The sequence below is a fragment of the Ambystoma mexicanum genome, chromosome 10 (assembly GCF_040938575.1).
Source record: "Ambystoma mexicanum isolate Mex_15411 chromosome 10, UKY_AmexF1_1, whole genome shotgun sequence".
Lineage (NCBI taxonomy): Eukaryota > Metazoa > Chordata > Amphibia > Caudata > Ambystomatidae > Ambystoma > Ambystoma mexicanum.
In genome coordinates this window covers 967,197,121-967,212,914 of record NC_090932.1, presented here as the reverse complement: position 1 = coordinate 967,212,914, position 15,794 = coordinate 967,197,121, and the positions used below count along the sequence as shown (strand labels likewise).

The 15,794-nt window shown below is 45.1% G+C and overlaps 1 protein-coding gene across 2 annotated transcripts in view; it reads right to left on the bottom strand.

Moving 5' to 3' along the window:
• The window catches only part of PLD1 (phospholipase D1), an 886,935-nt gene that overhangs the window by 287,740 nt on the left and 583,401 nt on the right, over window positions 1-15,794 (bottom strand). For both annotated transcript variants that reach the window (XM_069618743.1, XM_069618744.1), the window contains one exon: window positions 3,375-3,464. In XM_069618743.1, coding sequence (XP_069474844.1) covers window positions 3,375-3,464 — 90 coding nt within the window. The remainder of the gene's footprint in view (window positions 1-3,374; window positions 3,465-15,794) is intronic.

The window sequence follows — 15,794 nt, the reverse complement described above, 5'->3', positions numbered from 1 at the left end:
CAACACTCACTAGGACTATGCCTGGTTTCCATGGTGTGATAAACGCTACAGATAACACACCTAGCAGGATTTGGTGTAAAATAACTTCATGTGGAAGTGCATAGTATCCAAATAGTCTTCATAATCCCACGTGTTTATGTATTTATTTGCATTTTTAAAGCGCTCACAGCCCGCGGGCATGGAGGCGCTGTTACAGGATTTTTTTTTTTGTCTTAGTTACGTATTTATAACGCGCTTAAATACCCAGAGGTTTCTAAGCGTGGACCCGGGGATCGAACCTGTGTTGCTTCTTGTCGTCTTGCTTTCAAGGTGAACACGTTGTGCTGAGCTATCCCCCGGGGATGTGCATACAATATTCCTTTGCAAGACAACCTCTGGCACAACAATCCAGTCTAGCTCTCAGGATGAGTTCATGTACTGGAAGGGAGTCATGAATCTAATGGCCAGCCCCATCACCTTTCATTTCAGGTTTATGAGCGGGCTGCCCTTACATGCTCTCTCAGTGGTCAATCTTTCTGGGATGGTGGTGAATATGTCTCATTTGTGTTTGGCTTTGGTATCAGCAAAGGGCTAAGGTGCATGTAGGAACCCTCCACCTAGGAATGCACCTGCTAAAGGGTCTAAACTGTAGGTTACAGTTCAGAATCCCAGCAATGTCAAGACAGCTGTTCAATTCTTAACAAGGCGACCATTTTTCAAATGGGACAGTACTTACACTTACCGTCGGGATTAGTGTAGTTTAATGGAAGAGTACCTGCGCATCTCATCAAGGCGGCTGTACCTTACTTTCACGGCAAAAACAAATATCTATGAAGTCACATCTCTTTAAATAAACTTTACTTATACTGACATTGGTTAATTGGACCGTATTGGCATTTCTCAGGGGCAAAGTATTGCTGTTAAATGTTAAATGGGGACACTACCAGCACATCTTTGCAACGTTGTTATGCCTTGAACATAACAGTATTCTCAGAACGGATGCTATTTTTCGGGAATGGCTCAGACTTTTCCCATGGCTACAATAAATTCAATGCTGGTGTAGAACCACTTCACAATAAAGCACACTGTGCTCTTAATTGCACAGGACTGGATCTTGTTTATTTATAGAATTTGTGTAATGCCTAAACCCAGCAATATCGCAACGTTTGTACAGAAATATATATTTAACCACTGAGATCAACAAGGAAGCAGTTCAATGGCAACTTGGTGGTGGTAGTTGCGAATAGAGAGTCATTATTCCTACTTAATTAATAGCCAGGTTTTGACCGGCATCTTGAAGGTATCGGACGGGCACTTGTCTCTGATGAGTGTGGGTAGAGTGTTCCAGAGTGTAGAGGCAGTGACAGGGAAGCTAACACACCAGCTCTGGACTTTTTGAAGCGTGATGTAGCGAGTGAAATACTGCCGGCGGAACAGAGAGCACACAAGTATCGTTTCTGGGAAATACTCTTGTAAAGGTAGAGGGGGCATCATTGTGGATACAGTAATGTGCCAAGGTCAATGTTTTGAAATGAATATAGGATTTAATGGGTAGCCTCCAGGGAACTTCACGTCTGGCAGCAGCAGAAATGTGGTCAGAGCGGAGTATGCCCGGCCAGGAGGGCTTTATTTTGGAGAAGTTGAAGCCTGGCCAAATTGGTTGCCGAGGTGCCCATGAGGAGCACGTTACAATAGTCAAGTTTGTTGATGATAACTTTAGTGAGCATGCGGGAGTTAGGAATCAAAAATGGTCTCCTCAACGAGTTGCACTGTTTAGGATGTAGAGGATGCCAGGGCGTTGATGTGCTTGGTCATGGTTGGCACGACATCCAGATAGAACCCCAGGGTTTTAACTTATTTGAGCACTGGGATGATAGAGCCTTTGATGGTAAAGGAGGAGAGGGCCGCATACAGTTTATTGAGCCGATAGGGGGATCCTTCTATGAGTGGCTCTGCTTTATCATCTTTCAAACAGAGATTGTGGTTGGCCATCCAGTTTTGGATAGTGCAGTATGTCTTGTTGATGAGTCCTCTATGGGGCAGCCAGCGAGTGGGATGAGAATTTGAGGATAACCTGCAAAGTTGGTGCATGGGATATAGAGCGAGTCAAGAATGTCAAATAGTGGCTTGGTGTAGGTATTGTATAGTGTGGGCGAAGACAGGAACCTTGAGGGACTCCAAATGGGATGGAGATCGGATCGGCCGTGGAATTACTAAATGAAAATTCTACAGGTATGTTGACCAAGAAACAATTTGATCCAGGAAATGTCATCTGCAGAGAATAGAAAATGTGAGCCAAGGTGTTGGCAGAGAGTATCATGGTCGACTAAGTCAAACGTTGCTGACCAGTCGAGGAGGAGGATGATGGGAAGAGTGTCCCTGATGTGATCTAACTGCATTTTGAGGTCGAGCAGGGCAGTTTCGTACTGTGTTTGGGTCAGAACCCTGATTGCCTGCCTCATCGGAGATGGTGAGATTCTAGGAAGTGTTGCATTGGGAATAGGCAATGGGATCACACATTTTGAGAAGGAGGAGGACAGAGGTAATAGGTCAGTAAATGGTGGGTAGTGCAGGATCCAGAGATGTTTTTTTAAGCAGCGGTGAGATCCACACAGATTTGAGACTGTTAGGTACACTACTAGTCTTAAGGGAGGCATCAACAAACTCAGTGACGACTTTGTTGGCAGTAGACGTGTATTGTCTTATGCACTGAATGGTGATGGAATCTAACGTCTACATCCTGACCCCCCCCTCACTCAGCATGTATGATGCACACTGCCATGTTGCAGCCACGTCCTTTCACAACTCCCCCCAAGCCTGACCCAATTGTCACTTCCCTGTCCTACAAGTAGGAAAATTCACCACATGGTTTATTTGTTATTGTAATCTGCCTTTACTCTTAAAAGGGAGAACAAGGGGTGATACATGGTTCTACCATGCATCTCGTGTAACCCCCAGAGACTATTCCCTCATAACTCACAGTATTGAGATCTCAAGTTTCCATGTGTCAGAAAGGCATCCTGGCCAGTTTTTTGTTGGAATCCTGGGACTTGTAGTCCTACATTTAATAAAGTGAAAAATAAAACTATTACCACCATGAAAAAACAGGCCTGGGTGATTTTCTCAAACATAGTACAGTGAAATGTGCGATTTGTGACCTTCAGGAGCAAACTCAGCTTGAATTCTCAAAATATAGAGAAATAGTCTGTAACCTTACATAAGCAGTACAACCACTTTGGTCTTCGTAAAAACACAGCCTGAAAATAATTGTCTGTCTAACAAGCCTAGCATCAGTGAGAAATGCCTTCTTCATCCAGACCCAGGAATACACTAGTTTTGGCACAAAAGGCTCCAGTGGTCACTTATGTATTGTGATCTTTCAAATTACAAATTACCTTTTGGACCATCGATAACAGACTCCTTGCCCACAACAATTTAAACCAGGAATTCTGTAGCCACCAGACTTTTTCATGATCATGCCTTCTCTGAAAAACACATTTAAAAGAATGCATTACGATAACATATTGCTCAAAATAAAACTGAACACATTATATATATATATATATATATATATATACACATACACACAGATACACGTTTCATTTTTCAACCAGTATATTCAAATATCAAATTCATCAAACATCAATATTCTATTAATAAAACATTAAAATTAATAAACAATATTTCCATTATACAATGCTCCATATAAATAATGTCTAAATTTACAGTCGCTTGATAAAACCTACATTTCTTCACGATATTACAACATTTGGGCTCCATATCGTGGAACGCATTGATATTTGTATATGAAGACACAAGAATGGAAAAATATGTCCTTCATACAGTGCCAATGGTTTGTGCTAGTATGCAAGACACGAAATCACAGGCTTGTGAGCCAATCAGCATCTGGGTGCTTTATCTCGAGACTGCATGTAGTTTAGAGTACCTGGCGGAGAGCAGTATTTCTACTGGAGAGGATCCCTGACACTTCATAATTTCTTCGTACATGCAAGCTGTTAGAACCATCCCAGAGGGAGGCATTTCTCAGTTGATGAATAAACACAGCTCAGTCTCCTAGCAATTTCTCCACAACACCTTTCCTTTTTACTATATAACGCAAACTGAACATTCCCGGGGAAGGTATCTTTTAGAGGAGAAAGACTTCAAATTACCATGGAATATAGAAACCATTAACAGAGAAACCAGACACTGTCTTATTTGAACCATTCTGACATTTTTTGTTTAGATCTTTCCCAGAGAGAAATCTCAGTTTATCATATAATCCCCCTCTGAGTGATCACCATTTATCCCACCTAACTCCTGTGTTTGAATAAAACTCAGACATTCATTTTATAGGACATGTTTTGTCCTTCTGCCACAGTTGGCACAACAGATTGCTGCTTGTGCATCTTTTCACAAAAACAGGTATAGGTTTAGGCATTTTCTCTAGTTAATGAAGTCCCATCTTCGATAACGGGAACACAAAGTACAGGGCATGGAAATTACTGAAGTCTTGAAGCACACCATCCGCTAATAAAGAAAGAAGGGGTCAAGCTGACCCAGACAAGGACAGAAAATAGCGAATCCAATTATGTGCGAAAAGGAAATGACGGGAGGCCAATCAGAAGGCCAAGACAGGCCTAAGCAGGGAACTTGCCTGGAGCCAGTCACCAAATATTTAGGATGGGCTGAATGTCAAATGGTAAAAAACATGAGAAATCGAAACAATTCCCAGGTTTACTCTCCAGTAGTGTTTCTGAAGTCTGGAAGTAATGCTATGGTACCTACAGGACAAACTGGGGAATGTGAAAAGATTCAGAGTACAAGAATGTCCTGCTGCCAACTCTTTATGGAGCCAATTGATTCCTCAGAGAGGGCAGTTGGCAGGGAGCTTTATTTGGATGATCCTCAAAAAACAGCAGAAAACATGATCACCCTGTGCTCAGAAAAGCTCAAATCCTTTCGGGACTACGCCAGGTTGCAACTTTGGGGCAGCTCTTTGTCAACGTGGGTGGTACCACGCAAACAGCACTTCATTTCATTATCAGGACTAAGCAGCATACATAATTGGGGGCACTCGTTTTTGCATTGGCAGAATCCAGATGTCCTCTTTTGGTAGATTGGGTGTGGAGTCCTTCCCATCACTCTCTAGTCAGGTCCAGGAAGTCTAAGCAAGTCGATAGGCCCCTATGAGTATAAGGTTTCCCAGGTGAAACTGCAGGCCCTTTTACATTCAGCTATGGTCAGCAAGGCTTTTTGAAGACCCTTGGTGGTCCAGCTGGCCTTAGACTGTCCTCTGGTGGTCTTTCGATCCAGAAGAAGAATTGCAATGCTCTTCCTCCAGGGTCTCGGCAGGAATTCAGGACTTGCAGCAAGTCTGAAACCAGGAATCCAATCGGGAATACCTCAAGTGCTGATTTGACCTGCTAGTGACCTAAACAGAAATGTGTCATTCTTCCAAATAGAGGCTAGGTGAATCTCAACCACTGACCCAGTACTTACCAATCCAAACCCAGAAATGCTTTACACATAGATTAACATTGGAGTCCAGCTCCAATAGCTCCGATCAGATTGAGCTCACCCTTGGATTTTGTGTTTGCAATAGGTTGGTTTCTGCGCAATCTCCCAATTTATTCAACATCTATATCCAGCCATTGCTGGGGCTCCTCCACTCCCACGGTCTCCGCTGATATTCCTATGCTGTTGACATTCAAATCATTGTGCATCTGGACTTGGACCAGCTGGACACTGTCTCAGCTTAGGGGTTGCCAGGAGGCTATGGGATGGACGACAACTGGCTGAAGCTAAACGGTCAAAACACAGAGGTACTGGTTATGGGCCCCGCTTCCTCTTCTCCTGATTTATGGCCACCTGTGCTTGGGACATTTCTAACCCATGTACTGGTGGTGAAGGATGTAGTAATTAGTGTTATGTTTATCTCGTGCGAGCACACGCGCGTTCCTATAGTTGGAATGTTGGTGTGGGGAATGACGTGTGTGGGGCTCAAGAGTGGACGGTTGGGAGTTTGCCTGCCGGGTGGGACTGCCAGTGTCTCTTCCATTTTACCCATGAAGTTACTTAAAAGACAATAAAGACACGCTACAAACTTACCTGACTACCACCCGTCAATACTACACTGGCGACGAGGTTCGGGGCTGCTGCAGAGGGAGCAGCGGAGAAGATGGTGACACTGCCCTCCATCGTTGTCGTCCCACCTGGCGGGGCGCTGGGCCAGCAGAACGTGACTGTTGGCGTGTTCGCGCATCCTCCGGTGTTGGTGCCCAGTTGTTGGACTGGAGAGGGCAGTCTGAGCGGGAGTGTAGTGCTGGCAGATTCTGGTGGTCCGTAGTCGGGGTTGAGTCCTGCGTCCAAGGGTCCAGAGCTGGAGCCAGAGAGTCCAAAGCCGGCAGGTCTAGGGCCTGAGAGTGCAGCGGTATCCACGCTGTGCCGCGTGAGCCTGGGTCCTGCAGTGACAGTCCTGCGCCTGGGTCCGATTGTCGGGCAGACCGGCGCTGCATTAGGGCTGTCAACCGGGTTGGAGTACAGTGTCAGAATCCATTTGGCTGGCCCCTGGTGTCTGCAGGAACGCTGGAGTGGCGTGGCATCGCCTGAGGTCTTGGAGTGCCGGAGGCTGTGTGCTGTAGGAAGGCTTCAGCCGGGCCTTAGTCCATTTGGCGGCGGAGGTGCCGCAGTGTAGCTGGGGTCCAGCGGTGTGCTGTTGCCGTGGTCTACCGTTGGCACAGCCTTCCTGGTCGCCGTCAGTCTCCAGAGGGTGGCGCTGATCGGCGTGCCAGTGACATGGCTGAAGTCCTGTGCAGTGCTTCACCGCTGGGCTGGAAGTATCAATGCCCAGTGGGTGGCCCTGTGGTGTGCGGCCGCCTGCAGTGAACGTCCTGTTGTTTAGGGGCATCGAGTTTGGAGTTCCGGATTTCACATCTGTTTTTCTATTTATGGAATAGTTTACAGCGTTTCGATCTTCATGGCGAAGCAGCTGGAGAAAAGTGTGGCCTGTGAATGTGCGTTGCAGAGGCCCTGTGACATTAATTCTCCAGTGTCTTCTGGGGTTGCTGTCTGCAGCAAAAAGCTTTCGCCTCCGGTGATGTTGTCGGATGAGTGCCTCGCCGTCAACAATATGGGGCAACCAGAACATCAGAGTGGAAATGGAGATCGCCAGACTGGTCATGTTGTGGAGGAGGTCGTGGGGTCTCATCGGGCTACGCGTAAGAGGTCTTCAGAAGTGGACGGTCTTGGCAAGTACTGTGTTCTCCCGAAAAAGAAGTGTGACCGTACCTGTGTGTCATGTGGATTGGAGGATTGTCACGTTGGGGAGAACTGTAACAGGTGTACTTCATTGCTTTATTATTATTATTTTATTATTTTTATCTTGGAAGAATTCGATCCTGACCTACTTCAATTTTATGTGGGAATGAATCGACTCACATTTAGTGAGGATTAATGGTTGTGTTTGAGGCCTGTGTGAGTGTGTGATGGTGTTTGTGTAGTGGCCTCTGTTGTACATGTTTGTTTGGGCCTGTATGGTTTGAGTGACTTTGTTGTATGTGTTGTGGTCCAGTCATGTGTGCCATTGTTTTGCTTCTTAACTGAGATGTTTTCATTGCAGGGGGGGAAATGGTTCCGGGGTTCCGTGATAGATCCTGTGATCCCTTTTCTGTAATGTGTTTTTGCATGTTTTCCTTTGCAGGGGAGGGCGAAGGCTTCCAGAACTATGGACAAATATGGACTTTGGAACAGTTCATGTAATGGTTTAATTTGGTTCCGTGATAGATCCGTGACCCCTTATCTGTAATGCGTTTTGCATGTTTTCCTTTGCAGGGGAGGGCGAAGGTTTCCAGAACTATGGACATATATGGACGTTGGAACAGTTCATGTAATGGTTTAATTCATGTTTTTCCTTGCAGGGGAGGGCCAAGTTCTCATGAAATGGGATTTATGGACTTTTGGTGTATGCACTTCATGTGAATGCATGATATGGTTAAGAGCATTCGAGTGTTGGGAGTATGTGTGTATGTACCTCCTGTGTGAGTTTCTTGCCAATATGTTGACTGGGTAGTGCTCTGTGTTGGAACACGGTGGGCAGCCGGGTGGGCCCATCCTTGGGGATTGGTGTGCACAGTCCTTGGTGTTCATTTCGAGGCGGTTTAGTGATTTCAGTTGTGGCCTGGGGTTACAATTGAGTGGTGTTGGTGGCAGTGACCTGCGGCCACAGTGAGAGTGGTGTTGCAGGTTACAATTGAGTAGCAGTGTTGGTGGCAGTGGCCTGGGCCACGGTGCGAGTGGTGTTGCAGGTTATAGTTGAGTAGTAGTGCTGAGGGCAGTGGCCTGGGGCCATGGTGTGAGTGGTGTCGCAGCAGTGGTGTGTCCACGGTTGTGATGGTGTTGCTATGGTGTAGTGTCACAGTTAACAGAAATTTACCACAGTTTGTGGTTGTTTTGGGCGGCAGTGGCTTGCGGTCATACGGTAGGTGTATAGTGTTTTGGTAGAAAAATGTCAGTGGATATTTTTTAGTTCCACATTTGGTGTACCAGTGGTTTTGGGTTCTATACTTCCTTATTTGGTGTATCTCGGGTTGAGTGCTGTGCTTGTTGTGGGTCATGGATGGCCGGTTAGTTAGTGCTCCGGCGTGGCAGGCTGGAGGCCCTGGGGAGCAGCCTGGGTTGGAAGGTGTAGTGTGTACGGAAGGATAGGCTGGTTAGTGTGAGATTTAGGGTATGTCAGGTGTGGCAGGCCTGAGTCTCGGGGTTTGGCGGTAGAGCTCCTTTTGTTGTTTTTGTTCTCGAGGGTTTTAGGTCCCGTTGATGTCGGTAAGGAAATCAATTATTGACCTGGTATTTGTTTGTGGGTTACCATCTCGTTGATGTTGTACATTGTGGTGGTCCATGGTTGTTGTAGTTATGTTGGATCACCTGGGTACGAGGTTACGGTAAGGGCGGTTAAGCGCTCTGTTTTATTTATCCAAGAGTGGTCTTTATTGCAGTTTCCTAACCCGTTGGTTTATGTTGGGTGTAGGGGTGTGTTAGTATTTCTCATTAGAGGTTGAGTGCATAGCATGGTGGCCACATGTTGTGCATTTGAAGGTTTGTTCTCAAAGGAACTATTGGAGGGAGAAGTGTAGTAATTAGTGCTATGTTTATCTCGTGCGAGCACACGCACGTTCCTATAGTCAGAATGTTGGTGTGGGGAATGACGTGTGTGGGGCTCGAGAGTTGACGGTTGGGAGTTTGCCTGCCGGGTGGGACTGCCAGCGCCTCTTCCATGTTACCTAAGAAGTTACTTAAGAGACAATAAAGACATGTTACGAACTTACCTGACTACCACCTGTCATTACTACAAAGGACCTGGGCGTAAATATCTTGTTTACAATGCAAGACCAAGTGTCCTTGGTTTGCCAGAGTGGGCATTTTAAACTGATGACACTCTGTATATTCCCTATCAACTTCATGCTCCTATTATCTCTTTGTTGGTTATGATTTTCACTGATTACTTCAATACACTATTTCGCTCTGACATCCTATATTATCCGCCGGCTACAGTTGCTGCATAATACAGCAGCTAGAGATGTATGTGCACATGTTACTCCTGTAGGTGCACATGTTTCCCATATCTTGCGTCATTTGCACTGGCTTCCATTAGACAATTGAATTAAATTTAAGTCATTGTGTGATGTATACAGGATCTTTTACAAGACTGGAGCGGAGTATTTGTAGCATAAACTCTGTCCTTATGTACCTTTTAGAGTGCTTCACTCTCAGACTTAACTCACTATTCAGGCACTGTGTGTACAGCAATCTCGGTTAGGTGGCCGTGCCTTCTCTGTGGCAGCTCCTAAGCTGTGGAATTCTCTTCCTCTTCAGCTGGGTGCCCCTGAGAAACATTTGCAGTCGCCGGTCCTTCAAGACGTTTGTATTCTAAGGTTTCATTTCCAGACATTAAATCATGAAATTGGGCTGCGAGTGATGGGATTGTACTCTTTGTAAATCTTAGGCACTGTGGAGAAATATAGCTAAAAAAAAGCTGCTATAGGACAGGCTAATGGATTGGTTGAACAATGCTCCGATAATAAATCTGTAGTGCGACAGACCACAAAAAAATGTAATTATTTCTTAAGTTAAAAAGAGAATGCAGAAAATACATGGGGCAACGAAACAAACAGTACATCATTTTAATAGCGATAGTTTATAAAATGTTATTTCAGTTTGAAGAAGATTCAGTACACAATATGTGTATGTATATGGTCAAGCTTGTAGAATGCTCAAAATCCTTAATGTAGTTTCTTGACTCAAGAAGTGATTTTGAGAATGCTTGGAGAAGTGAAACATGCGCGTTATAGAAACAGGAAAGACTTGTGTTACATTCTGAGCAGTCTGAGGTCCTGATCTGAATTCCAAAAGAAAGACTGCGCCCCAAGATGGCCGTCTATACCGAAAATGCTCTACCTCCAACTCACGTAAAATTGACCAATATGTGGTTTTATCGTTTTGTGAATTGTTCTGCCCAAATTCAGTTGCAATTAATTAAATATTGGGGGAAATTGCTCTGTATATAAACAACTAAAATATATCCGGTATGCTGTACTCGTTGGTTCAGCAAATGTTTTGTCCTTTGCAAATTTGGTGGATGCCAAGGAAATTGTGTGGATTTGTTAGGAAAATATAAATTTCTGAGATTAAACTGTCTTGATGGGTGGAGAGTCATGTAATGATAAAACTAAAAATATTGTACTGCATTCAGCAATCTGCTTTGAAAGATTTCCTTTTTGGGGCGTTGTGATGGTCAGCTAAAATACATGTATGTGGGATCTCTGAATTAGCAAAAAAAAACAATTAGGAAATGATGACCCTACAAGGAGGGGTTGTTGATAAACTAGTGGCTTGGTTTCTCCCTACTCTTAAAGTTAAAGGAAACAAAGAGGCAAATTATTGTTCTCCACCAAAGCATTCAGAGAGTGGAACACAGCTGACAAATATCACCAAGACATGACCATGACCTTCATGCACCCCTATGGTTTTATCCAACAGCAGTATATAGGTCCATTCCTATACTGGTACAAGCCAAATACCATGTTGCCCAATGCAAAGTGATGTTTTCTGATTTTTTTTTAAAATGTCGTTTGTAATAAGTGCACACAATTAATAAAATGCCACTATTTGTAATGTAAAAAATTACAAATGTCCTCATAGTAATACCAAAGAGGCACAATAGTCAATTGGCGCTACCTTAACAAACATTTAACATCCTATTTACAGAACATCTACTGCATTATTTACCACAGTGAATAAGCATGGATTGTTAATAAACAAAATGTGAAATATTTCCTCTAGGCACCTATTCGCATAGCCATTACTCAGTTGTAAGACCACTATGGTCACTAAACAAAAAAAAAATATTTCCACAAAAAAAAGTTACCAAAATAATTACAAGCCCAAATCGAATATTTGCACGAATCTTCCCATCATAAAGATATTTCACCAATTTTACAAACATCCTCTGCCCAAATCCTTTACCTATGTATAATATGATCACCACTTCTGGTACATGAACTAACACAGCTACTGCATTGTTCAAAGACTAGATGTTACATGTGCTTAGCCTCAAGCAAACCCTTTTGATGGCATGGAGGGATACACACCGAAAACAAATTAAGCAACATTGACATTGCGTTATTACATATCCTATAGACCTTTCAACACATCCCCATTCTGCTACCACCTCACAAATTGAGGGGTGATAAAACCTGAAACGCATATGAGATTGCTTCAGCTAACGGAGGTTGGGGGACTGTTTCCTTATTCCAGGATTTTAGAGGGACAGCACTTTGTATTTATAACTCCAATTCCCTTCCATCAACTACACCCCCCCTCAAAGTCACTCTTTTATAGATTTCTTGAATGCATGCATAGTCAATCCTTCCATATGGTCCTGAGAGGAATTAGAGACAGAGCCCGGCTGATGGTCAACTTCACAAAGAGCAGTTGAAAACTACGATGCAATACTAGCCATAGACAGCTAAACTTGCAGCCAGATTTCCAGGTTACAAAAGCATTATAAAAGCAACTCAGAACTTTGCTTTTTCCTCACATGTCCAGTGAAAATTAGGTAAGAGAGTATTGCTACTACTAAACATTGGGTGTGAATGTAGAGAATTATAAATATATGTAAAGCGTGGGGTGGTCGGTTTTTAAACAAGATTGAAGTGTTCACAGGTAATTTCTTATCCAAAAGAGAATATATGAAAGCCAATGCTTCTGTGAAGTTGAAGAGGGAGTTGGGATACTGGGACCACACCCTTCCCCCTCCCCCCCCCATGAAGTTCATGATGAGCCGGAATGCCAGACAGCACCGCATTCACCCATTCTACTTCGGACAAATTCCTAATGCACTGATGATCGATAAATACACAGAGAGTTACCCACTCAGCCAGCCATACAGGCCAAGGGACATACAGGTCTATCCATGTGTGGGAGAAGAGCCTCAGACCATGATTAAGGAATCCTATATGGACAGTCTCGACTGAACAGCGAGGAGCCACAGTGCCGATGTCACTAGTGACACCACAACATAGCAGCTTAGACATGAAGCACATGGCACAAAAACACACTCGAATACATGAACACTAGCGTACAGTTCTATAGTTAGAGGACAGATACATATACATACTGTCATTGCTTTTATTATTTTGCCATTAGCCAAGTATAGCAACGCAGAAACCACCAGGCACAAGAGATCCTGAGCAAAGCTTGCAGATGTTTAACGCAAATAACCCTATGGAACTGCAGGAGCACCTATAGGAACCGACAGAACCACGTTGACTAACCTATGGAAGGTATATTATAACATGGACAATGTAAAATCCGCATTATAAGGTTCAGGAAAATTATAGCAGGCCTCAGATCACTGAGCAAGGGACGAGCTGAGCAGTTTCAGGATGGACAGAGAGCAAGCCGTGTGAGCCAAGGTCAAGAGATACAAAGAGACATTCCAAACTCTAGACAACAAAGACCAGCTGCAGAAAAGGGAATAAATCCACAGAATTAGGAGCTGCAAAGCTCAATTTCATGGTCTCCGGACAAGTGACCCGGCCCAGGAAGACAATGTACATTCGCCCGTGTGGGGAAGCGAGCCGATCCCAGCAGAAACAAACGCAGGCAGCGACATTTGTTGCAACCGTTTGGAGCACATTCTCACAGGCAAAGGTGGTATTCACAAGTTACAATGCAGACACATCGTCATTCCCATCACCTTGAAGAGGTGCAAAGAGTGCTGTGAGTTTGATTCCCAGGCATGGGAGCAACAGCGCTGACCAATCAGAGTTAAGTATCTAGGGGTGGATGGCAAAAGGGCACGGGCCAATGATGAGACCACTACTCTGTAATAATGTAGTAGATAAACATCATGGGGATGGGACAGGCCAGCCACCTAAAATAGGAGAGCCAGTAGAAAAACACGTATAGGTGACCATATATGTTATTATATTCCCGACAGCCAATCTCACACTTCGATAGGTTTTTGGAGAGGGGCCCAAGTAATGAAGGAGTAGTGATGTGTTTGTTCATCAAAACTGGCTTGCGAGCCAGGAGAAGTTTAGGTGTGCATGAATTCCTCCATTTTCCTGTGCTGATTCCGGTTGGTTTTGTCTGTAATAAACTGCAGTTTGAACTTGCCACTGACTGAGTCCTCTGTGCATACTGGGTAGGGAGTTGGGCTCATCCGAAGTCCATGGACTTCCAGTTACGCTCACCTGGTATCCACAGGGACGCCACCCAGCCGGGTTACTCGCTGGTATGCTTCTCAGTTTTGCCCAGATGTGGTCTGCGTGGAAGGTTCTGCCTGAAAATACAGGAGGACTGTGTTCAGGACTGGCCGACCGGGGTAAGTATCCTCCCTCCACCCCCATATGATTTCAGCCCCTCAGGGGCCCTCTCTTCACCTTGTGGTAGAGTTAGGCGTGCTCTCCGTCCTGCCTTCTTGCAGGGGCGCGTTGTCTTTCGTGGGCGTGTGCGTGTGCTGTCCAGTTACTTCACTGACGCCGGCCCGTTTGATATCGTTCAGGTAGGTCTTATTGCTGTTCTTTAGTATTGTTGCTATCCTGCATGCCTCTCTTGTTTAATAATGTCTCTTTTTCTCCCTTAGGTATGCAGAGCTTCAGCACGGCAAACTGGCTTGGTTGAGCCCCGCTGGTAAATGATGGCGCTTTAAGAGCGCTATGATGCGGTAAGTAAGCGCTGTGCGCAGCACTAAGATGGCTTGCCTTTGCTCACCTGTTTTGTCTTCTTTCCTTGCAGGTCGCGGTGTTCTTCCGCGCGTGTGGAAATTTCCAGAGTGGTGCCAGCCGAGAGGCGACCAGCCAGGTAAGCCTTTTGAGCAGTTCATAATTTGCAATGTCTATTCTGCTTTCTTAATGTTGCCTCTCTCTTCCTCTTTCAGGTTGTGCCGTCTGGGAGGCGTGCAGATCCAAGGAAAGCTGTTCTCAGGAACTAAGAGTAACGAAAGATGAAGACTGCAGGTAAGATGCTGCTGCTAATGATGTTCCTTTTGTCTCCATGCAGGTTCTGCTTCTCCGAGGTTCGGGAGTAACAGAGCTGGCCGTGAGCCATGTCTCAGTAAGACCAAGGACATCAAGGTCTATTTCTTCAAGGAGGAGTGTTTACAGCAGAGTGAGAGTTGAGAGTGGCAATATGAAGAAGGTTGCCAGCCTTGAAGACCTTCTGGGGAGGTATACAGATCAGAGGTATGCCCTGCAGAGGAGAAAGAGCCCTAGGAGGGGCAGAGGAGGAGAGAGAGGGAGGAGGGGAAAGCAGGAGATGAGAGGAAATTGATGAGGCGAGGGAAGCGCCTATCAAAGAGGAGGAGACTGGCGTGAGGGCTTTGGACTATGATAGTGCCATTTAGGTAGACCTTAATGATGACTTTAGAGGAGTTGAAGGAAGCCATGAGAACTTCCCAGCGAGTGCCACCATTAATGGGAGAGGAGTTAGGGCAGAGCACAGAGACTATATGAGAAGTCCATAGATCTGGCAAAGGAACGACAAAGAAGATGTCAGTGAGGGTCTGTCTGGAGGAAGCATTGGAGTAGGTGTCCGCGATAGGAAACCCAGGGTTAGAGGCCAAGATATCCTTTTTGAACTTCTTCCTACAAGACTTAGTGAGAAGGGAAGGATAGTCAATGGAGAAGCAGTTGGAAAAGATAGGAGAAACAGAAAGCGCCATGGGGGTGGAAGCGAGGAGAGGATGGAGATACTGGGGGGGCTAAGGCAGGAAGGTATGGGTCAAAAGAGAGCAGTGAGGTCACTGGGCTGGCAAGTTACAGAGAAGCAACAGTATACAAGCAAAATACAGAGAATTTCGCAATGGGCAGCAAGATTTGACTTTTTAGCACAAAGCAAAAACAGCAAGATTTGACTTTTCAATCTTGTTAGCAAAGGGTTTTAGGAAGCACTGCGCATCAGGAAGACAACATGGGAGTAGAAAGAACAGTGATAGTCAAAGGCGGTAGGAGCGAGTTCATAAGGAGGGAGCTAACCCATAATTATGGAGGAGGCAACGTCAAGGCAGTCTGGATTTCTTATAGGAGTGAGGTGGCAGCATCAATGTGGTTAAGGTGCAGGGAGGACCCCAATTAGCGTTCCCGAAGCAGACAGGGAGCAGACAGGGGCAGTAGAAGTGGGCCTTTGCTGAGAGGACAGGATAAAGCCTGCCGGTCCCCGATTGGATGGAAGAAAACACTCTGCAACTAATGGGAATGCAGCACAGGGAGAGGTGGTTCAGTACAGCCTGCCTACACAACAAAGAAAACAAC